The sequence below is a fragment of the Nerophis lumbriciformis genome, linkage group LG24 (assembly GCF_033978685.3).
Source record: "Nerophis lumbriciformis linkage group LG24, RoL_Nlum_v2.1, whole genome shotgun sequence".
NCBI classification, from domain to species: domain Eukaryota; kingdom Metazoa; phylum Chordata; class Actinopteri; order Syngnathiformes; family Syngnathidae; genus Nerophis; species Nerophis lumbriciformis.
In genome coordinates, this window is record NC_084571.2 from 19,663,614 (window position 1) to 19,689,535 (window position 25,922).

At 38.6% G+C, this 25,922-nt stretch overlaps 1 protein-coding gene across 2 annotated transcripts in view; it reads right to left on the bottom strand.

Moving 5' to 3' along the window:
- LOC133620349 (calmodulin-regulated spectrin-associated protein 1-B-like) overlaps nt 1–23,600 on the bottom strand; it is a 76,655-nt gene extending 53,055 nt beyond the window's left edge. For both annotated transcript variants that reach the window (XM_061981783.1, XM_061981782.1), the window contains exons 1-2: nt 23,237–23,600; nt 15,276–15,439 (exon numbers count right to left, since the gene is read on the bottom strand). In XM_061981783.1, the coding sequence (XP_061837767.1) occupies nt 15,276–15,438 (163 nt within the window). In that variant the 5' untranslated portion in view covers nt 15,439; nt 23,237–23,600. The remainder of the gene's footprint in view (nt 1–15,275; nt 15,440–23,236) is intronic.
- Between the last annotated feature and the right edge of the window lie 2,322 nt (nt 23,601–25,922).

The window sequence follows — 25,922 nt, forward strand, 5'->3', positions numbered from 1 at the left end:
TCTTAGCAAGTTGGTCAGTTCCCATTTTCAGGGTTTCCCCTTAATGCAATCAAATGTGGCGTGCTGCTACGGCATTTTTATTACCGCCACACCTTGAAAAAAAGTTGTTTTTATTTTTACTTGAAAACAAATTAAAGTAATATAGTGTAGCCTCCAGAAGAAATCACAAAGTCTGACACTATTTTTAACTTTTATTACCATTTTTATGATAACAAATGGCACAATTCTAACAGGTTTGACCTCCCGTGCAAACACTTTCGTCTCCCTAATAGAAAGCTAATACAAATAATAACAGAAGAAATTAACAAATTAAAAAGATGGTTTGACAAAAACAGACCATCTTTGAATCTCAGTAAAACTAAAATAATGCTATTTGGTAACAGAAGAAGAGAAAGTCAAACACAAATACAAATAGACGGAATAGAAAATTGAAAGAGTAAATGAAACCAAATTTCTAGGTATAATGATTGATGATAAATTGAACTGGAAATCTCATGTAAAAAATATACAACATAAAGTAGCAAGAAACACGTCAATAATGAATAAAGCAAAACATGTTCTAGACCAAAAATCACTTCCTATTCTCTACTGCTCGCTAGTGTTACCATATCTGAGTTACTGTGTAGAAATATGGGGAAATAACTACAAAAGTACACTTCATTCATTAACGGTGTTACAAAAAAGATCAGTTAGAATAATACATAATGTTGGATATAAAGAACATACAAACCCTTTATTTATTGAATCAAAAATACTGAAATTCCACAACATAGTGAATTTGCAAACAGCTAAAATTATACACAAAGCAAACTGTAACCTGCTACCCAATAATATGTGAAGTGAAGTGAAGTGAATTATATTTATATAGCGCTTTTCTCGAGTGACTCAAAGCGCTTTACATAGTGAAACCCAATATCTAAGTTACATTTAAACCAGTGGGGGTGGCACTGGGAGCAGGTGGGTCAAATGTCTTTCCCATGGACACAACGGCAGTGACTAGGATGGCAGAAGCGGGGATTGAACCTGGAACTCCTCAAGTTGCTGGCACGGCCGCTCTACCAACCGAGCTATACCGCCCTAGTGGTATATAATATACATAAATTCTTCTCAAAAAAAGAGGAGAAATATAATCTTAGAGAAAAATGTAATTTAAAACATTTGTATGCACGTAAAACACTCAAGACCTTCAGTATATCAGTATGTGGAATTAAATTATGGAATGGATTAAGCAAAGCAATCAAACAATGTACTAATATGATCCACTTCAAGAAACTCTTCAAACTTAAAGTGTTTACAAAGTACAAAGAAGAAGAACCATGATAAACATTCTGAATTTATTTAATCCATTCATTTTCAAAATAATCTTACTCATCTCACCATATGAAATGTAACTTACTACACGAGTATTATTTATTTATTTTTATTGTGATTACTTATGGAGTATATTGTGAATAAATTGAGAACAGGAAGTGAACAAAAGTTTTAGCAACTGTTATGTAAAAGAAAAGGGGTAGGATTAAATAAGCTCTGCTTCTTCCTACTCCTTTTCGAACATGTTGAAAAGAGAAACTGGAAATTGTGATGTATTATGTTGTATGCTTGCATGTTCGAAATAAACTCAAACTCAACTCAACTCCCTGAGTCTGGGCTTCACCGGACACACAACAACACTTCCTCATTCTCCGCCAATCACCTTTTAGGCACGGACGGCGTGTTTGCAAACTGACATCAAATCCAAACCTCACGAACATTAACCCAGTATGAATTGATATTGATGTATATATATATATATATATATATATATATGGACATATCCTATTATTTGCGCACTATTGACAAGTGATGTAAACCTGACCACTAAACACGAGTACATTTTATAATAACACCAGAAGATGTTAGATTCGTTGCTAGTTGTTTTTAATTAAAAAAAAAAAGTAATTAAAAGTCTGGAAACACTTGAAAAAATCTCCAAGTACATTGTACAAAAAGCAGCAACAATTGAAAATATGGCAAAATTGTTATATTGTAATACTAATTCATAATAGATGTTTTAAAATGATTGTATACATTTTTTGAGCGTTTTTAAAGAACATTTTATCAAAACAAATTATGCAAATTACTCAATGACGTCATGGTGACCACGCCCCCACCACCACCACAGGTCTCTTGGCAGTTTAGAGGAACCTGCATTTGTTTGCTTTATGGTAAAAATCAGATCCATCGAGACCAAAATGCAAGTAAGAATGGGAAGATAATTACCCAAAGAGTCAAATAGTGTTGTTCATTTTTTCTTTATCTAACTTCACTGCTACGTCTCCTTCACACAGAGAAAAGAAAACATGGCTCTGCCCGATGACTAGGGATGGGTATCCAATTCTGTACTTTTCTAGGTACCGGCCCAAGCCTGTCTGTACTCGCGAGTGCCGGCTCATGTAAAATTAAATGGTGCTATATTTCAATACCGGCCTCGGCACCCGCTTAAGCACTTTGCCAAAAAACAAGCAGTCCAGCACTTAGAGCAGAGTCACATGCCAAAGAAGCAAGAAAGGGCATTCACAAATACAATAAGGCTGGACTTTTCAAAATGTGCTAGCTCGATGCTGCGTTACATTGGATTTGCCGTACAAATGCTACCAATTAACATGAGGGATTTTACATGGCAATTTCAACACATCTGGATCTGGTCATGAAAACAACAACTAAGACGCAGGTTACAACCAAACAGCTGGTGTGTAATAAGTATAATACTTACTGTGCAAACACTTTGTAGGACTTAAAAAAAGAGAACACTGGTACATTAAAATGATTGGCAAAGACTACAGTAAATTCCGGACCATAAGCTGCTACTTTTTTTCCTATCTTTTGAACCCTGCAGCTAATTTATGGATTTTTCTTTGTTGACAGCAATAACAACAATCATTTTATAAAAAAAACAAGCAAAAACACTCAGAGTGTTTGCTGTTTGTGCTATGGCGTCATCTTTTGGATGAATTCGCTCACTGTAGTTACTGCAGTGTCCTTTTATTGTTAGGGATTTTTTTTTCTTAACCGGAGTGCCGTTCTTCCAGTCGTCCATAGTGTTCTACTCATATGGATTCTTCATTCATGACTCCAAGCAATGTTTGTAAGTTTTACAATATAACAAAAACTATTTATACTTACTAAACAGTCCCATGTGTGATGTCTGTTGGAGTGTTTTCATGCATATTTGTACGTGCTATCGTAATGTAATGACACTAGTGTCGTTAGCATTAGCTAATATGCTAACACGTTTATGAGTGTTAGTATTAACTTACACTGGCATTATTTTTGTATTGTTTCAGTTTCACAAATTCCAGTGTTGGCGTTAACGCACTTTTTGTGTCTTTTTACGCATTGAAATCAGAAAGGACGCAAAAATACGGAAGTTTGTTTACCGTATTTTCCGGATTATAAGGTTGAGCTCACCCACTTCAAAGCTTTTGAAGCGTTGGAAGGGGTGATAATGGTCTTAAATCAAAGATGTCAAGAAAAGTTGTCATTCTGTATGATTATCGCCAATTTAAATGGCCATGTTGCTTTTGAACATCTCATATACAATTCAATGAAGGGCATACTTAGTCAAAAGGCATACATGTCACACTAAGGGTGGCCGTATAAACATCGCCAACACGGTCATAAACATGTACCATATTGTCAACCCAAACTAAACAACAATGACAAACACATTTCGGGAGAATATTTGCACCGAAACACAACATAAACACAACAGAACAAATACCCAGAATTCCCTACAGTACCAACTCTTCCGGGACGCCACACTATTTTATTTGGTACAGGGTGTAATTATAAGTGTGACCAGTAGATAGCAGTCAAACATAAGAGATAAGTCTCAAGTAAACAACACCAACAATTTAAATGTTCAATTGAAAATATAGACCATTACACACAACGCTCAAAAGTCTATCAAAATGTTTTAGTGTCATTTCTAATATAAAGTAGTGTCAGTAAACTCACCATGAAAGCGCTAAAACATACCGGTGTAGTAAATTTAAATTATTAACCCAAAGAACTTTAGTTATTAGTTATTACATTTCCGGTGTGGTTGTTTACGGATGAGGAGACGCTGCTCCGTTATTGATTGAAGTAAAGTCTGAATGTCATTAAAACAGTTAGCTTCATATTTTGACACTTCTTCCACTCCCGTCCTTGCACGCTACACCGCTACAACAAAGATGACGGGGAGAAGACGCTGTCGAAGGTGAGCCACGTAAATAAGACAGCCCACAAAACGGCGCATCCTGAAGCAACTGTCAGAAAGCGTCTTGAAGATGATCCGTAAAACATCATCTATGCAACATTTTGACCAAATAACCACCATTACATGTTATGTAGACCACAAGGAAGTCTTTTAAATTTAGAAAAAATAAATAATAATATGACTCCTTTAATGCGTCTTATAATCCGGTGCGCCAAATATATGAAAAAAGATAAATAAATAGACCATTCATGGGCAGCTCTGCCTTATAATCCGGTGCGCCCTATGGTCCGGAAAATACGGTATATTTCCCGGGTCAAATTATTAATTATTTATTATTGGTTTCTTAAATTTTGATCCGCCAAAAGTTTTATCGATCACAAATACTGCATTTGTTTTCTTTTGTGTTGTTATTTTTTAAATGAATTAATTAACGTTTATGACAACCTTTTTCCAAAACACAATTTAGAATGTGAGATAGGGCTGGGTGATATGGCTTTTTATTAATATCCCGATATTTTTAGGCCATGTCACGATACACGATATATATCTGGTTATTTTGCCTTAGCCTTGAATGAACACTTGATGCATATAATCACAGCAGTATGATGATTCTATGTGTCTACATTAAAACATTCTTCTTCATACTGCATTAATATATGCTCATTTTAAACTTTCATGCAGAGAGGGAAACCACAACTAAGTCAAATTACCAAAAGTGTATTTATTAAACAGTTATTAAGCAGTGGCACAAACATTCATGTCATTTCCAAAACAGAAAGTGCAAGATTGTCAGAGACATTTTAAAACAAGCTATTAGTGCACTTTTGTGCATGATGTCACTAAGATGACATATCAAAACAACACTAAATTAAAGTGCACTTTTTGTACAGAACGCCACTACAATATTTTAAAACAAATAAAGTGCACTTTTGTGCATGATGTCACACAAGATATTTCAAAAACTCTATAATAAAAAGTAGCTGCACAATAAGAAATTAAATAGTGTATGTCCTTCGCTATGTGGTAGGTTACTGCGGACGTTATATCCTTCTGTTTTTGACTATTTTTTGTTGATGTGGAAACGGAAGACACCAGGCTCAATTGGGTCAGTGCTCGTTGCTTTGGCATTTTGTGTGTGGCACCGGCCGGAGGTGTTGACATGCAGAGTTTCAAGCACTCTTCATTCTCCAGCGAGTGACTTTTCAAATGATGCTACAAATTAGTAGTGCAGCTACTTTTTGTAGCAACGCTTTTGCCGCATACTTGACATATTACAGTTGTCTGTTCAACATATTTCCGCTTGAAGCCAAACCACCGCCAGACAATGGACCCCGTGCTGTTTTTCTTGGGAATTAATTCTTCTTCCTCCATTTGTTACCAGATTGGCATCTTTCTCTCTCTCGTATTACTACTCGCACCGCTCCGCTAGCACCACCTGCTACAGCTAACTTTACCCACGAGGGCGTATGACGTTGCACGCGCGACAGTATGTGACATATGTAAGAAGGTGTGCTTGTTTTATCTCTCTGTGAGGAGAGACAAGAAAGAGTGAGAAAAGCCTGAAGTGTAATGCCTGCAGCTAAAAGCAACTGCGTGAGTACGTATACTCCAATATAGGGCTGGGCGATATATCGTTATACGCGATATATCGCGGGTTTGTCTCTGTGCGATATAGAAAATGACTATATCGTGATATCGAGTATACGTTCTCACGCAGTTGCTTTTAGCTGCGGGCATAACACTGCAGGCTCTCCTCCTCTTTCCAGTCTCTCCTTCTCACAGACAGACAAGCGCACCTTCTAACACACGTCGCATACTGTCATGTCATACGTCACATACGTATACGCCCTCCCCGAGCAGAGAGGTAGCAGCATGGCTAACGTTAGCTGTGATGCTAGCGGAGTGGTGCGAGCGCGAATACAAGAGAAAGAAGGTGCGAATCTGGTAACAAATGGAGGAATAATTAATTCCCCCAAAAAACAGCAGGGGGTCCATCGTCTGGCGGTGGTTTGGCTTCAAGTAAGATGTCAAACAGACAACCGTAATTTGTCAAGTGTGGGGCAAAAGCTTTGCTATAAAAAGTAGCATTACTGCTGCAACAAACAGTTCAGGGTGTCCCAAGTTACCGGATTGTGTTCGGTAAGGAGGAGGGGTTTTGTCCCTCCAGAGTTGCCGTAGGGCTGTGACGTAGGGTGTGTGTGGTTGTGGAAGGAGGTGTGTGATGTTGACATTAAAGAAGCGGTGGCTACCGAACCTGCTCTAATGTCTCCCGTTTATTATTTTATTAGATAAGTACACTGTATAGGCGAACCCAGGACACTCGGCTACACTGCTAATATGTAGCATAATTTGAAAAGTCACCCGTTAGACAATGAAGAGTGCTTACTCCGCACGTGAATATCTCCGTTCGGTGCCACACGCCCACACCATCAAAATGCCAAGGCAAACATTTCCAGATCAACACCGTATGAAAAAAATTGTGATTTTTTTAGTTGTGATTTCCTTCTCTGCATGAAAGTTTAAAAGTAGCATATATTAATGCAGTATGAAGAAGAATGTTTTAATGTAGACACGTAGAATCATCATACTGCTGTGATTATATGCATCAAGTGTTCATTCAAGGCTAAGGCAAAATATCGAGATACATATCTTGTATCCCGATATGGCCTTAAAATATCGCGATATTAAAAAAAGGCAATATCGCCCAGCCCTACTCCAATATTGATTAATTGATTGAAACTTTTATTAGTAGATTGCACAGTTCAGTACATATTCCGTACAATTGACCACTAAATGGTAACACCCGAATAAGTTTTTCAACTTGTTTAAGTCGGGGTCCACGTAATCAATACTCACGATAGAGTCATTTTCTATATCGCACAGAGACAAACCCACGATATATCGAGTATATTCCATATATCGCCCAGCCCAAATGTGAGATATAACAGGATAATGCATACATTTATCATTTGTTTTCAAAACGGTTACAAAAAAGTGGGACCCTATAAATTTACTGCGGTACCCCATTTTTATGACTTGATGGGGTCCCTGGGACCCCATTTTGAAGATTCCTAGCGCCAACACTGAATTCCTCAGTAAATTTACCGAAACGTCACTGTGGAGTTATTGAGTCTGTTTAGTTGATTGGAGAGCTAGCTTCCACTGCTCGTGGGTACATGACCATGACTTCTGTTTTGTTTGATCAGCCGTTTTACTGCCGAGTTACAGACACCGTTTGGAAACAATTAAGGTATGTAAATAAACATTTACAGAATCTTACGGTGTAAATAACTCATTTCACAATGTATATATCTGCGGCTTAAAAATGGAAAAATTATTTTATTATTTTTTGTTCTAAAATGTAGTAGTTGCCTTCCTGGCAAAGGCAACACACTGTAGCCTATACACTACTGCCATGTAATGTCTTGGAAATGCAACTGCATGCAAAGTCTACTATATAATAATGTATTTGCAAATGAGACACATAAGTGTAAGAAAACAAGATTATAAACGGACAGCACAGTTAATTGTTAAATTAAAAAATGTGATTGTATTATTGAACAATTGACACTGACTTACACATTTGAACACACAGTTACCAGAAGTCGGTAGCCATCCTAAGCAATGGCATGCCAACATATTCAGTAGTGATTATGTGGGTCTTGGTAAACCTGTGACTTTGTTGATGATTAAAAGTCTGCTTGGCAGCCAAACAATGAAGTTGGTACATCTGGGTTATGGACTGAATGGGGTAAGTCAGCAATGGCTCAGGGAAAATAGGCCAACACTCACAATAGAGTAATTCTGCATTGTAATAATTGGAATGTAGGTGAAGATATTCAAATTCTTAGACAGATATTGTATGAATGCTGCTGACAATCTGTAGCTGCATTGAGATGTGACACAAACGAGTACTGAGGCTGCACTGCATTGTGTAGAAGTTTGCCTTAATGAGAGAGCCCCGCCAGTTTTTTTCAATTTAATTAAACTCAAGCGAGCTTATCCGAAACCAAAATTGAGTGAAATTCCATCGGCCACTTAAACAGTTATGGAGAGCCAAGGGAGGAAGTGTGAGTTGCCAAATGTCAAGAGGGAATTGATGTTGGTTTAGGTGCAATACTTCTTTCTTTTGGACTTGGATGTTTCACCCCACATTCTGCTGACTGTGAGAGTCAGAGATAAGAACATTCCCGTTGTTACAACATTAACATGAGCCATATCTACCTAAATACAGAAATAACAGTAATGTTACTATTATACTAGAAACGGGGCGGTATAGCTCGGTTGGTAGAGTGGCCGTGCCAGCAACTTGAGGGTTCCAGGTTCAATCCCTGCTTCCGCCATCCTAGTCACGGCTGTTGTGTCCTTGGGCAAGACACTTTACCCACCTGCTCCCAGTGCCACCCACACTGGTTTAAATGTACCGTAACTTAGATATTGGGTTTCACTATGTAAAGCGTTTTGAGTCACTAGAGAAAAAGCGTTATGTAAATATAATTCACTTCACAAACATTAGCATATGTCAAGTAACAAGTACCATATATTCCGCACTATAAGGCGCACCGGATTGTAAGGCGCACCTTCAATGAATGGCATATTTCAAAACTTTGTTCATATATAAGGCGCACCGGATTATAAGGCGCACCTACGCATCCATTAGATGGAGCTGCGCTAAAGGGAATGTCAACAAAACAGTCAGATAGGTCAGTCAAACTTTATTAATAGATTACAAACCAGCGTTCTGACAACTCTGTTCACTCCCAAAATGAATAAACAGCTGATTTACTCGTGTTACGGTAAATCAAACGTTAGTGCAATCACAATATAGTAACACTTGAAATAGTGCAGAGCAATAACAATATACCAATAACTTAACGTTCCTCAAACGTTAATGTCACACAACACAACACACAAAATAAACATGTAAAGCTCACTTTATGAAGTTATTTCTCATCCACGAATCCCTCGAATTCTTCTTCTTCAGTGTCCGAATTACGGCTGCAGCTAACGATTATTTTTCTATCGATTAATCTATAGATTATTTTTTCGATTAATCGGTTAATCTATAGATTATTTTTTTCGATTAATCTATAGATTATTTTTCCTTTTACCGATTATTTTTTTATTTAAAATGAAGATGAAAAAATAAATGTTGGCCAGTTTTTTCAAAAGGCATGACTTTTATTTACAAAAAAAAAAGTATGGCCACTCAGTCAACATTGACAACAACATGACAAAATATTCTGTAACAATGTAAACATTTAAAACTTTTAACATTTAACAAAATTAAAAGTAGCTTATTTGCTTTTTAATGTGCAAATATAAAAGTAAACATCCAGTGCAAATCTTAATATTCTGCAATAGTATAAGCATTTCTAAAGTAAAAGTATTGCTTATTTTGCTTTAAAATGTGCAAAAATAAAGATAAACATCCAATACAAAAAAGTGCAAAACGAAATATTCTGTAACAGTGTAAACATTTCAACAAAAGTAAAAGTATTGCTTATTTTGCTTAATAACACAACAATGATAGTATGATTAAAGTGAAAGTTAATTGTTCGTTTGTACATAGTATATGTAACTGTTAATGTTGTAAAAGGTATTTGCACAACTAATTAACGTTAGCGTTAAAGAGGAGCGCGTCTTTGTAAACACTGAACAGGCACGCCAAACGCGCCTCTCAGAGCGAAACAGTGTTTTAGTCTATGAATTTACAACGCAGATACAAATGACACATTCATGATTTTGTGGAATGATGACAACGTATACTCACGCGGACGATTGACTAGTTGATGGTGATGGCAAGAACGCTGTCGGGTGTTTTCTTTTCAAATGTTCGTCCATAGCTGTTGTGCTGCTATGATAGGCCATTTCCGCTCGACACAGTGTGCATACAACAACTGTAAAGTGTTTTGCTTTTTTCGCTGTGCTTATCCCACACTTGAAGGGATGCACCAATGCTGAATGTGGCTTCTGGATTTCACTCAAAAGACCAGACCTTAGTTACTTTTTCCTTTTATTTTCCTTAAGTTTGCAACAGTTTTTCCAACGAAGAAACAGCTTCTTTTTTCTTCTTTAGTCTTTTTAGCAGTCTTTAGCAGTGTTAATAGACTTTAGTTTCTTTAGCTGTCATTAGCTGGCATTAGCTGTCTTTAGTAGCCTTTAGCTTCTTTAGTAGGTGAAAAACCTTTAAGGACAAAACACCACAAGATTAACATGCTGTAAAAAATCAATCAATTATCAATCCCATAATTTACAATTATTAATTAGGCTATCAAACTCTTAACCATTAAACAAGTGCAAGAAAATGGACACATCTTTTCCCTTTAAGTTAAAACAGATTTTAAATAAATTGTCTCAACATAAATGCACCAAGATACATATAAAATACATTTAAACCCAGAAACACAATAGATAAATGCAACAGAAAACCCAATATGCAAATACATAAATACCTAACCAATTAACCACCTATTTAGATACATATTTAAAATCCATATTCAATATAAATATATTATTAATTTAGCAGTGAAACACTCAATCTTAAACGCTGTCTACTGGTAGAAAAATGCCCCTTTTTCTATGCCCTCAACAGCAGCCAATGATCCAACACAGTTAAATCCAACACTTTAAATTGAGCGACTTCACCCTCCTGATGAAGCAAACTGCTCCAACATTAATCAAACTAAGCAAAGAATATCAACACTAAACAACAGTTACATAACACACTGTGTGTATTTAGCCTCCAGACTAAGCACGCTACATGCACACAACCCCCCCCCCCCCCCCCCAATCTCACCAGCGCAACAAGTGCGCCACACCCACAAAGAGAAATATTAAATCTTACATACTTTTGGCACAACTCTGGGTTTTCTGTAATGAACTAAACCTTTTTCCACTCTGCGCTGGCGTCTTTTGTACACCTTGATTTGAAAAAGCTGTCTAATTACCGGGCTCGCGCACCAGCAGATGAGACAGGAGCGCGCCGCGTTATACCTGCGCGTGAACGTAAACTGATCGGCTCTGATTTTATAAGCCGACTGGCCGAAATAATGCAGAATTATATACATTTCCTGGGGTTGCCTAGGTGAATAGGGATGCGGATGTGCTCTAAGATAAAATATAATTTTATTAAGTGGGGTTTGGCTGGTTGCTAAACAGCCAAGGTTGCGAGCTCGCGCGTCAGCTGACGAGACAGCTGTTCACCGCTACAACATTATTAGAATCAGAATCCGCTTTATTGTCATTACGCAAGGTAACGAGATTGAAATACTCCCACACTTTTGACTTTTGGCGTGCTTTTTTTTCCCTCGCTCGCACCGCTCGCATCATCTGCTTTGCGCTCCACCATGACGGCAGTGTGACGTAAATATGCGACGCGTCGAAGCATAAAAATGGCGTCGACGTATTTACGTAACCGATGACGTCGACTACGTCGACGCGTCGTTTCAGCCTTAGTCCGAATTAAACAGTTGGGCGAATACGGCATCCAAAATGCCCGGCTCCGTCTTGTCGAAGTCGTCATTAATCGAGTCAGTGTCGCTGCTGTTGTCTAGCAGTTCAGTGACAATTCCTGCCTTCCTGAAAGCTCGGACCACAGTTGAGACTGATATATCAGCCCAGGCATTTACGATCCACTGGCAGATAGTGGCGTATGTCGTCCGGCGCTGTCTCCATGTCTTGGTGAACGTGTGTTCGCCTTCTGTCATCCATGTTAAATTCTCTCGCTGCTGCTCTATTCCCATGTTCTACTGCGTGACTGATTGCTTTCAGTTTAAACTCTGCGTCGTAAGCGTGTCTCTTAATAGGAGCCATTTTAGGGTCTTTACATAAATACACAAATGGAAATGAAACGTCATATATCCCAGCATGCACCGCGCGCTTCTTCTTCTACGGGGGCGGCTGCTTACCATAGAAGAACTTCTTCTACGGGGGAAAATGAAGCTGGCGGCTGCTTACCGTAGAAGAAGAAGCGCTTCTTCTTCTACGGGGAAAAAAAGTTGGCAGCTGTTTACCGTAGTTGCGAGACCTAAACTTTATGAAAATGAAGTTTAGGTTTGTTGTGGCTCAATATTGGTCCATATATAAAGGCGCACCGGATTATAAGGCGCACTGTCAGCTTTTGACAAAATTGGAGGGTTTTAGATGCGCCTTATAGTGCGGAAAATACCGTAATATGAATCTGGGGTACACAAAGCTTTTTAAGTACAATAAAGCCAATAATGACATTTTTTGTGGTCCCCTTTATTTACCTACTCACTAGCCTTGTGGTTAGAGTGTCCGCCCTGAGATCGGTAGGTTGTGAGTTCAAACCCCGGCCGAGTCATGTTACACCTTCATACTATAAAAATGGGACCCATTAACTCCCTGTTTGGCACTCAGCATCAAGGGTTGGAATTGGGGGTTAAATTACCAAAAATGATTCACGGGCATGGCCACCACTGCTGCCCACTGCTCCCCTTAACTCCCAGTGGGTGATCAAGGGTGATGGGTCAAATGAATAATTTCGCCACACTTAGTGTGTGTGTGACAATCATTAGTACTTTAACTTTAAGTTTCTTACAAGTCCTCCAGTGATAATGTCACTGGAGGACGAGGAATAGCTAAACATGCTTCACTACACACCGTAGCTCACCGCCGTCACAATGTAAAGAAACGCCATGGGTGGATCTACACCTGACATCCACTACATTGATACCAAGTACAGGAGCATACAGTATCTCGTTGATACCACTATGACTACCGTATTTTCCGCACTATAAGGCGCACCTAAAAACCACACATTTTCTCAAAAGCTGACAGTGCGCCTTATAACCCGGTGCGCTTTATTACGATTCATTTTCATAAAGTTTCGATCTCGCAACTTCGGTAAACAGCCGCCATCTTTTTTCCCGGTAGAACAGGAAGCGCTTCTTCTTCTACGCAAGCAACCGCCAAGGAAAGCACCCGCCCCCATAGAACAGGAAGCGCTTCTTCTTCTACTGTAAGCAACCACCCGCCCCCGGAAGAAGAAGAAAAAACGCGCGGATATCACCGTACGTTTCATTTCCTGTTTACATCTGTAAAGACCACAAAATGGCTCCTACTAAGCGACAAGGATCCGGTTCATAAAAAGACGCAATCTCTCCATCCGCACACGGATTACTACCGTATTTCACAGCAACTGATATTCCTGTGAACCGCACTGTGGAACGGGAGCACGTACGGTGAATATTCGCACCACAGGGAATGAGAAGTCATCCTTCACTGTGGTTCTAGCTTGCCATGCTAACTTCCACCCATGGTGATATTCAAAAGGAAGACCTTGCCAAAAGAGACCTTTCCAGCCGGCGTCATCATAAAAGCTAACTCGAAGGGATGGATGGATGAAGAAAAGATGAGCGAGTGGTTAAGGGAAGTTTACGCGAAGAGGCCGGGTGGCTTTTTTCACACAGCTCCGAAGGCGAACACACCTTCACTAAGACGGGCAGACAGCTCCGGACGACATACGCCAACATTTGCCAGTGGATCGTAAATGCCTGGGCAGATATTTCGGTCACAACTGTGGTCCGAGCTTTCCGGAAGGCAGGATTCACAGAACAACAGCGACACTGACTCCGATGACTTCGACGAGACGGAACCGGCCATTTTGGATACCACGCTTGCGCAACTTTTCAATTCGGACACCGAAGACGAAGAATTCGAAGGATTTACGAATGAAGAATAACTTCAGAAGGTGAGCGCTATGTTTATTTTGTGTGTTGTGACATTAACGTTCGAGCAACATTATGTTGCTATTGCTCTACACCATTTTGAATTTTACTATGTTTGTGATTGCACATTTGCGTACATTTTGGGACAGAGTTGTTAGAACGCTGGTTTTCAATATATTATTAAAGTTTGACTGAACTATCTGACTGTTTTTTTGACATTCCCTTTAGCGCAGCTTAGGCGCGGCTTATAATCCGGGGCGGCTTATTGGTGGACAAAGTTATGAAATATGTAATTCATTGAAGGTGCGGCTAATAATCCGGTGCGCCTTATAGTGCGGAAAATACGGTACATTGATTTTTTTTTTAATTTAAGAAAAAAATTATATTAGGTTTCTAAACACAGGAAATACGTCCCTGGACACATGAGGACATAAATTATTACCATTGTATGATTCTGTAACTACTTGGTATCGGATCGATACCTAAATGTGTGGTATCTACCAAAACTAATGTAAAGTATCAAGGAAGAGAAGAATAAGTGATTATTACATTATAACAGAAGTGTAGATAGAACATGTTAAAACAACAAATAAGAAGATATTAACAGTAAATGAACAAGTAGATTAATAATCCATTTTTACATTTTGTCCCTCATAATGTAGACAAAATAATAGGTAGAGAAATTACATATTATGTTACTGAAACTAATTAGGAGTCTTTGTTTGTTTACTTACTACTAAAAGACAAGTTGTCTAGTATGTTCACTATTTTATTTAAGGACTAAATTACAATAATAAACATATGTTTCATGTACCCTAAGATTTTTTGTTCAAATAAAGCCAATACTGAAATTTTTTGTTGTCCCCTTTATTTAAAAAAGTATCGAAACACATTTTGGTGCCGGTGCCAAAATATTAGTATCGGGACAACCCAACTTCCTACTGGTGTTAAAAAAAATGATTTCAATTCAATGATTTGAGATAAAAGTATTTTGAGTTACAAGGTACTACTGTATGTTATTCTTCTCTTTTCATCTTCTCTTATCATCCTTCGTTGAGGCTGCTCCTGCTTCTAACATTTATGCTTGCTAAGCATGTATTATTACATCTTGTGTGATACCAGGACAGCGGTTTGCCTTTTTCCGCCAAGAACTTTGTTCAACTTCCAAATGATACACGCTCCACAGTAATTGTGATGAATGAAAGTGAGCTTCATGGCCACACTGAAATGAGTAATGACTGAAAGGAAAGGCTTCCATTGTGGGAACGGCACAGTCTTATATTGGACATATGACACATGCCTCGTACACTATGTTGCATTCATGGAAACATTCAATCACTCACCAATGCCGTAGGCTTTGGCAAACAGCCATCGCAGGTTGGCAGATATTTTGGCTCTGGAGGAGTCGTACATCTCTAAGGGAACCACATCCATGGTGCCTTCTGCAGAACCAGTCGAGTCCACTTTCCTCCTAGTACTGTCCCCCGCACACAAGTCAACATCCATCCTTCATTCGGGGACAAGGGGGTGATAGAGAGAAACTATTTCAGTTATGTTGAACACACTGTTAAATGAGGTAAACAGCACATGGCACAATATGCAAATATTGAATTGTTTGGCCCATGAATAATGACAATTCTCAACTACTACACTTCAAAGTGTGAGGTGGCAAATTGAGGGGTCCCTCTCTTTGCAAAAAAAGTACTTTAAAAGGGACATTTACCTGAGAAGTAAGTAATAAATACACAATAACGTCTGCCTGTAGTCGTTGGAAAGAAAACCGACTAATACTTTTCAACCAACAGCCATTAGTTTTGTCTCTACGTGCTAAAAAGGTCTGAAAAGTTGCTAACTCTAGCGACAAAGCTGGTTGCAGAACTGCACTAGTGGAAATGCAAATGTGATTGGTTGTTGGCGTCACGAGGAGTTTTGCAGCTCAGTGCTGTGCCTTAAAGGAGAACTGCACTTTCGGGGGAATTTTGCCTACCATTCACAATCCACTTATGCTTTTCTTTTTTGTATGCATTGTAATTTGTAATGTACAATAACTGTGACGTGGCTAACAATGTAGCTAATGGGAGTATTAAATTGTGCCAATAAAGCTCTCTAAAAAAAACCACCAACAATATCCATTTACATCTCATGATTGGAATTATATTAACCAAGTATTAGCGATGTTGTTATTATAAGCGCTAACGCTGCGGAACTACTTTTTGTGGCACTGTGATCACACAGAGCTAACTAGCTTATGCTGCTATGTTGACATTTTGAGCTGCTGCATCACCTCTGAGTTGGTGAAAGTTAATTCTAGATGAAAAGTCATGCCTCTCACCAGGATAGTAGAAGGTTGTGGCCATAAACCGAGAAGTTTGTCAACTTTGACTTTGAACTTAAGAGAAAATAATGGGGAAAAGCGCTCATTAGAACCCACTTTTTTTTAATCCTTTTTTAGGTTTATGATGAATTCTTCTTTTAAACGGGAAAATATAAACAACCCATCAATCGGCATCCCAATGAGAGCAGACATTTTACAGTAAGTGATTGTTTTTTTGTGTTTGTATTTCTTTTTTAGAACTGAGCAATACTGCTACTTTAAAACTTTTAGATCATCCTCTTTGTATTTAGGCTAAAAAACATAAGGTTCTGGATCATCATTTGTCCCAAAGTAAACTTTGTTGTCTCTCTTGAAGTCTGCCATGATTAGTAGTGGTGTTGTTGTTGTTGAAAGAAAAGTGAAATTAACACGCCGTCTTATGCTTTAAAAGAGCAAAATACATAGATATTACATATTGTTATGAATGTGTCTGTTACTACATTACATATATACTTACAGTGTGTATATTGTACATATGGTGTCTGTTACTACATTATATATATGTATATACACACTTACAGTGTGTATATTGTACATATTACATATTGTTATGAAGGTGTCTGTTCCTACATTATATATATATACTTGCAGTGTGTATATTGTACATATTACATATTGTTATGGATCCGTTACTACATTATATATATATATATATATACTTGCAGTGTGTATATTGTACATATTACATATTGTTTTGAAGGTGTATGTTACTACATTATATATATACTTGCAGTGTGTATATAAAACTTATCACATATTGTTATGAAAGTGTCTTTTACGACATTATATATATACTTGCAGTGTGTATATAAAACATATTACATATTGTTATGAAGGTGTGTTTTACATTATATATATACTTGCAGTGTGTATATAAAACATATTACATATTGTTATGAAGGTGTCTGTTACTACATTACATATATACTTGCAGTGTGTATATTGTACATATTACCTATTGTTATGAAGGTGTCTGTTACTACATCACATATATACTTACCTTGTGTATATTGTACATATTACATATTGTTATGAAGGTGTCTGTTACTACATTACATACCGGTATATACTTACAGTGTGTATATTGTACACGTTGCATATTGTTATGAAGGTGTCTGTTACTACATTATATATATATACTTACAGTGTGTATATTGTACATATTACATATTGTTATGAAGGTGTCTGTTACTACATTACATATATACTTAGTGTGTATATTCTACATATTACATATTGTTATGAAGGTGTCTGTTACTACATCACATATATACTTACAGTGTGTATATAAAATGATGACGGAGGTTCTTGAATGCTTTTTAGGGCGCTTTATAGGCGGAATAGAGCGACTCCTATTACGTCCATTGTTAGCTGACTTTTGCTAGCATTTGTTCACAAGTTAAAATGCATAAAAAACAAACATGTGTTCTTGTCCCACATAACGAGTGTGAAGGACAGGCACCATTCCCGTTCAACGTAGCCCAGAAGATACCAACAGACACAACTTTTAGCTGATTTACATTTGCTCACAAGGTAGGTAGGGGTAAATCATTTTCCAGGATAACGTCACTGTCTCCATGACAACCACCACCAGGAGGTTCTGTAATCATTGCCACTGGTTTGTCCGTCTGTTAGTAACTCAAAAAGTTACAAACAGATTTTCATGAAACTTTAAGGAAGATTAGATTTGGGGACTGATCCGGATCATTTCTACTACGCTACCATATGTTTATGTTTCTGAGTGTGCATGCTAACGGTTTGGCAGAGACATTCCGTTTTAGATAGCTCAAAAAGGTATTTGCACATTTTCATGAACATTTCAGGAAATGGGATAAGGAAGTGTGACTACATTTTGGGGATGGTTCACTGTCTGGATTCAGGACTTCATACTATTGGTAGGTAGGGCCTGGCACATGCTCTCTAAGACTGCTGTTCTAGTTTTCAACCACTGGAAAATTGTTTAAAAATTGGGGTTTTAATATATATTTTTGAATGTTTTAGTGTCTTACTGTATATGGGAAAAAAACAGTACCAAAGTCGGCAGAATTTAACTGTAAAATCTATTGTCAATTTTACAGTCTACAATTTGATTGATAATTTGTTTTGAAATGATAAGTCAAGCAGATATTTAAGTACAGTATTTATCTTTATTTTAATAAAAAATATTTTTGGAATACATATTTTGTTTTTGATAATATTGAATTTTAAAAGATATGCAATTGCATGCAGTACATGATTTTTTAATGTCAAAAGGAAAAGAACAGATATATGTAGTAAGAAAAGATTAAGCATTTTATTAACGCATATTATTTCTAGGCTTTCGCGGGCCACATAAAATAATGTGGCGGACCAGATTTGGCCCCGGGGCCTTGAGTTTGACACTTGTGCATTAACCCGACTTACTTGGCTTTTCTTCTACATTGGAAATGAAAAATCTCATAAAATCTTTTTTTTTCCTCTGAAGCAATCATGACCATGATTGTGGAAGTTAATGATTTGCACATTAGCGCCATGTTTTGAATTTTTGTTAAAGAAAAAAACAAAACTTTAGGACAGAGTCGTGCCTTCAACCACGTAAATAAGCTACTCAAAGGCCAGCTACAACCACAATGCATTGTGTTCCTATTAGGGGTGTAACGGTACGTGTATTTGTATGGAACCGTTTCGGTACGGGGGCTTCTGTTCGGTCCGGAGGTGTACTGAACGAGTTTCCACACTGACATATTAAGTAGCGCGTCCACACTGACATATTAAGTAGCGTAACGCACGTCATGTAAACAATGCACACTGAGGCACAACACACGGCTAGCAACGACCGGGCTAGGACAACAGAGCTGTAAGATCCTTTTGCCTCGTTAAGATCTCCCGTTTGGGAACACTTCGGCTGCGCGCTGTGGAGGACGGAGGTTTGCCGACATTGTTCAGCAGCGGTAGGGTATGCTTCTGCCAACACGTCAAACATGCTAACCCATTTGAAGCGGCACCACCCCCAAGTGAACATCGCTTCAACGAAGAGAAAGACGAGCAAACAGCTCCCACCTCTTACTGCCAAGTTAGCCAGGCTGGGGGGGGGAAGAAAAGTTAATCTGAGGCTGAGTTGACTTGAAACTGTTTAATGTTGCACTTTTTATAAGTAGAAGAAAAGTTTTGTCATTTTATTTAATCTGAGCAACAACTTCCATCCATCCATCTTCTTCCGCTTATCCGAGGTTGGGTCGCGGGGGCAGCAGCCTAAGCAGGGAAGCCCAGACTTCCCTCTCCCCAGCCACTTCGTCCAGCTCTTGATTAACGTGGACCCCGACTTAAACAAGATGAAAAACTTATTTGGGTGTTACCATTTAGTGGTCAATTGTACGGAATATGTACTGTACTGTGCAATCTACTAATAAAAGTCTCAATTAATCAATCAAAAAAAGCACTTTATATGTAGAAAAGTTTTGTTAAGAAACCATTCTGAGCCTTATCTTATTTAGTTTTTATTTTATATATGTTGACTACATTAACCCTGGCAATGGACCCTGTGTGTTTATGTATGTTATGCCATTGTTTACAAATTTGGTAAATAAATAACCAAAAAATTTATATTTTGATGTTTTTTTACTGTACCGAAAATTAACCGAACCGTGACCTCTAAACCGAGGTACGTACCGAACCGAAATGTTTGTGTACCGTTACACCCCTAGTTCCTATGTAACACTCTCAAGCTTGATCATTTATACACAGAATAATGCATTACAAGAATCAGTTTGATTCCAGAAACGTGTTGAATAGAATCAGATCGAATCGTTAAGTGCCTAAAGAAACACACCCCTATTTTCCAGGACGCCTGGGAACCCTGTATCTTGACTTTTAGCATACTATACATCAAGGGAGTGAAACTCCTTTTCATTGAGGGCCACGTTGCAGTTTTGGCTCCCCTCAGAGGGCCGGCCGCCTGGAACATTAATAACAGAAACATATGTATAAGGATTAGTCGCATTATATTGTCACATTTGATTAGTAAATGTATAGTTTACCTACACTGTAACAAAACATGATATTGTCACATTTGATTACGGTAGTAAATGTATAGTTTACCTACACTGTAACAAAACAAAAATCTGTGGATTATGCGGTCAGGAAAATGGCAGAATTTTACCACAAAATTTACAGTAAAATGGTCACACTCTATTTTACTGTAAAATTCTGGTGATTGAGATGCCAGTATTTGATTGTTTTTTGCATAAAAAATATGCTTGCTGTTTTCACAGTGTATTACTGTAAATGTAGAAATGGTACCACCGTTTTTTTCTTACGGTAGGATCAAGACCGAGCGGTTTTCAAAAAAAGATATATTGTCATGTTTACAGTGTACAATTTGATGGATAACTTACTTTGAAATCATAAGGCTAAGTAGATATTTATGTATGTTTTTACCCCAAACATGTTTCAAATGTATACTAATATAATACCTGTTGCATTATTAGATAAAGTTTAAAAGATAGATAACTGCATGCAGTACATGTATTTTTTTTCGGACAGGCTGATTGGCAACACTAAATTGGCCCTAGTGTGTGAATGTTGTCTGTCTATCTGTGTTGGCCCTGCGATGAGGTGGCGACTTGTCCAGGGTGTACCCCGCCTACCGCCCGAATGCAGCTGAGATAGGCTCCAGCGACCCCCCGCGACCCCAAAAGGGACAAGCGGTAGAAAATGGATGGATGGATGGAAAATAGAAAAAGAAAGAAAGATCAAGTACTTCATTGATGCATATTATTTCCAAGCTTTCACGGGCCATTTAAAATGATGTGGCGGGCCAGATCTGGCCCCCAGGCCTTGAGTTTGACACCTGTGCTATAAATGATCTAAGACAGGGATGTCAAACGTACAGCCCGCAGGCCAAGTCAGGCCCGCGAACAGGTTTTTTCCGGGCCGCGGGATGAGTTTGCTAAGTATAAAAATGAGCCAACATTTTTGAATGAACGAAAATGTTCTATATGTGTCCACTAGATGTCGCAATAGCAATTCTTTGTATCTTTGTAGATGATGCCACATATGTGAGAAAAAATAAACCCCATGATGTTAGTGCACCAGTTTTGGAAAACGAACAAACTACATAAATAACATCCTGTAATTTGGTTTTGATATAATTTTTTTATCTTGATAGATTGAAAATTAACACCAATGAGTTGACTGATGAACATTGTCACATAATGTATTCAGAAAGTATAGATAACGACAAATAAAGAGAGAATGATATTAACTGCAACATGGAAGTGTAAAAAACAACAATAACATTATGATTTATACATTTTCAGAATGTGCTTGTTCTATTTTTAAACAAAGAAAACAATCTGAAGTTGTCTTTATTTTTAAGTTATCGTGCCGTGATTTTACCAGTCCGGCCCACTTGGGAGTAGATTTTTCTCCATGTGGCCCCCGATCTAAAATGAGTTTGACACCCCTAATCTAAGAGAAGGTTAACACTTCGAAAACTCCTGGTTAATGCTACAAAATGCAATACATGACGTGACTGACACAACATCGATTATAAGTCGTGACATGCATACCTCTGCGATTGTTCTACTAAAAACTAAGCATCCCATCTGTGCAGGTGTACCTAATAGAGTGTCCACAGTGTTTATAACTCAATTCCCGACACAGACAAACTTTTGGTTTGTCAATTCCACTTTCCAATTAGTTGAGGAGACCGAATAGACATTGTCTGATTCAGTGTTTTTCAACTACTGTGCCGCAGCACACTAGTGTGCCGTGAGATACAGTCTGGTGTGCTGTGGGAGATTATGTAATTTCACCTATATTTTTTGCAAACCAGTAATTATAGTCTGCAAATGATGTGTTGTTGTTGAGTGTCGGTGCTGTCTAGTGCTCGGCAGAGTAACCGTGTAATACTCTTCCATATCAGTAGGTGGCAGCCGGTATCTAATTGCTTTGTAGATGTCAGAAACAGCGGGAGGCAGGGTGAAGGTAAAAAGGTGTCTAATGCTTAAACCAAAAATAAACAAAAGGTGAGTGCCCCTAAGAAAAAGCATTAAAGCTTGAGGATGGCTATGCAGAACGAAAGTAAAACTGAACTGGCTACAAAGTAAGCAAAAACAGAATGCTGGACAACAGCAAAGACTTACTGTGGAGCAAAGACGGCGTCCACAATGTACATCTGAATATGACAATACAATCAACAATGTCCCCACAAAGAAGGATAAAAACAACTGAAATATTCTTGATTAGTAAAACAAAGTAGATGCGGTCCCCTCCAAGGTTTCTCATTGTCATCCCATTGGGTTGAGTTTTTTCTTGCCCTGATGTGGGATCTGAGCCCAGGATGTCTTGTGGCTTGTGCAGCCCTTTGAGACACTTGTGATTTAGGGCTATATAAGTAAACATTGATTGATTGATGCTTGGTTATGGTTTAAAGTCATATCCAACAATTGCAACAACAACTTTTTAGTGTCAACTGAGTTTGGTTTTTTAATGATTTCTGCTGGTGATGTACCTCCAGATTTTTTCAACGCAAAAAAAATGTGCCTTGGCTCAAAAAAGGTTGAAAAACACTGGTCTGATTCACTAATCGATCCTATAAACACTGGTCTGATTCACTAATCGATCCTATTTAGTAACATTTTACGATGGCAGTTGGCTAAGTTACTGTTACCTGTAGCATCAACTCAGGTGTATTTTTGTTACCATTGCCAGCTTAATGAGCCGCATATCATTGCTGCCGAACTTCAATATTTAAAACACTAAACGTGATTTAGAAAAGCAAACATTGGCTATTTTCCAACAAGCGAAAGGAATGTTCTAGCGATGAATGCGCCAAACAAGCATGCACTTGCACTGGGCTAGCTAATGCTAACTGTAATGCTAGCTAATGCTAACTGCAGCTAGCACGGAGGGAAAGCTCAACATGTTGGCTAAGGAGGAGGACTTTACCTTGAAAATATGAAATATCCGAGTCCAACTTCACTCCCAGGGCGACCAGCAGTCAACCAAGAACCCTCCCGGCGTGGAGAACAGCCCGCCGCCAGCCGCACATCGTAGCCGGCTAATGATACTAGCTCCTGGTGCTAGCAGGGGGAGGCAGGTCCGATGGTCTCCCAGCAACAACACCCGATTCCCGGCCTTATTGACAACCGCGCCGCGGTAGAATTTCAATGGGGAAAAAAAAAAAAATCGAGGCGCTGCAGTAAACAGGTGCGACTAACAGTATGACGTCAGTAATAGACGCAACATTGCAGACATAAATGTCTGCAATGTTGAAATGTTGAAAATTGCAGAGCAGCGAGGAGCAGGGCGTTCGCGCTCCTAAAAAAAACTATCATAGCAGCAATGCGCATGCACCGTTACTCCACAGACGCGAGAAACCTTTTTTTTTAAAATAAACTTTATTTTTTATAACAACCTGTGTAACTTTGTTGTAATACAACTTTTCAAAAATAATAAAAGTACACAATCAAAAAAACTGACGTTGTTCCATTTGATAATGTTTATCATTCTGACCGCTGGAGGGCGTAGAAGAATGTACACTATATTGCCAAAAGTATTTGGCCAGCCACACAAATAGAATAGAATAGAATGGACTTTATTGTCATTATATTTGCATATAACGAGATCAAGGACTCCAACTTAAGGTGCGGTAGTGAGAACAAATATGGGGTAAAAATAAATTAAATTACACAACAGGTAATAAAGAAAAAACTAACAATTTAAATAAACAGACTACCATCCAATAATAATAATAAGCAATCCTGTACAATATACAAAACACTACAGTGATGAGAATCAGGAGTCCTAATCACTTGGCCCGGCCACAGGTGTATAAAATCAAGCACTTAGGCATGGAGACTGTTTCTACAAACATTTGTGAAAGAATGGGCCGCTCTCAGTGATTTCCAGCGTGGAACTGTCATAGGATGCCACCTGTGCAACAAATCCAGCCGTGAAGTTTCCTCGCTCCTAAATATTCCAAAGTCAACTTTATTACAAGAAAAGTGAAGAGTTTGGGAACAACAGCAACTAAGCCACCAAGTGGTAGGCCACGTAAACTGACAGAGAGGTCAGCATAGTGCAAAGACTTTCTGCACAGTCAGTTGCTACAGAGCTCCAAACTTCATGTCACCTTCCAATTAGCCCACGTACAGTACGCAGAGAGCTTCATGGAATGGTTTTCCATGGCCGAGCAGCTGCATCTAAGGCATACATCACCAAGTCCAATGCAAAGCGTGGGATGCAGTGGTGTAAAGCACGTCACCATTGGACTCTAGAGCAATGGAGACGCCTTCTCTAGAGTGATGAATCACACTTTTCCATCTGGCAATCTGATGGACCAGTCTGGGTTTGGAGGTTGCTAGGAGAACGCTACATTTCGGACTGCATTGTGCCAAGTGTGAAATTTGGAATTATGGTGTGGGGTTGTTTTTCAGGAGTTGGGCTTGGCCCCTTAGTTCCAGTGAAAGGAACTTTGAATGCTCCAGGATACCAAAACATTTTGAACAATTCCATGCTCCCAACCTTGTGGGAACAGTTTAGAGCGGGCCCCTTCCTCTTCCAACATGACTGTGCACCAGTGCACAAAGCAAGGTCCATAAACACATGGATGACAGGGTCTGGTGTAGATGAACTTGACTGGCCTGCACAGAGTCCTGACCTGAACCGATAGAACACCTTTGGGAAGATGTAGAACTGAGACTGAGAGCCAGGCCTTCTCCACCAACACCAGTGTGTGACCTCACCAATGCGCTTTTGGAAGAATGGTGGAAAATTGCTATAAACACTCTCCGCAACCTTGTGGACAGCCTTCCCAGAAGAGTTGAAGCTGTAATAGCTGCAAAAAAAAGGACCCACATCATATTGAACCCTATGGGTTAGGAATGGGATGGCACTTCAAGTTCATATGTGAGTTAAGGCAGGTGGCCAAATACTTTTGGCAATATAGTGTATATTTATTATTTGTATATTAACTTTACATTTTTCTTCCTGTAATCATTTTTCATGAATAAGGAATCTATCTTTATTAAAAAATGACAATCATTAATTTATGAGACTTGGGGAATGGGTACAACATCCATCCATCCATTTTCTACCGCTTATTCCCTTTGGGGTCGCGGGGGGCGCTGGAGCCTATCTCAGCTACAATCGGGCGGAAGGCGGGGTACACCCTGGACAAGTCGCCACCTCATCGCAGGGCCAACACAGATAGTACATATTACTAATTAATAATTTGACTTGTTCCTCCTACTTTACAGATATGTTCAATTCTGCAAGTTTTAACATGAAATGATCTTTAGTGGAATTTTCTTAAACATGTCCAGTATGAACATGTTTCATTTTTAATTGTGGTAATAGCTTTACTGTAATGCAGTGCAACATGAAAAGAATACAAGTTGTTGCATGTCCAAAATTAGTTTAAAAAAATATAAAAACTTTGAACAAGGCTTATTAACTTTTCTCTACTGAGTGCTGTACTTTGTGTATACTTGCCTGGTAGAGATGGGACATTCTCGAACGAGGCGGGTCTTTTGAACGGCTCCTTTGTTCAGTGGACAATGAGACTTGTGAGTCGTTTGTTTGCGAGTCCTTCCTCTCAATAAATGAGAATATGGTGCAAAACTAATTTACT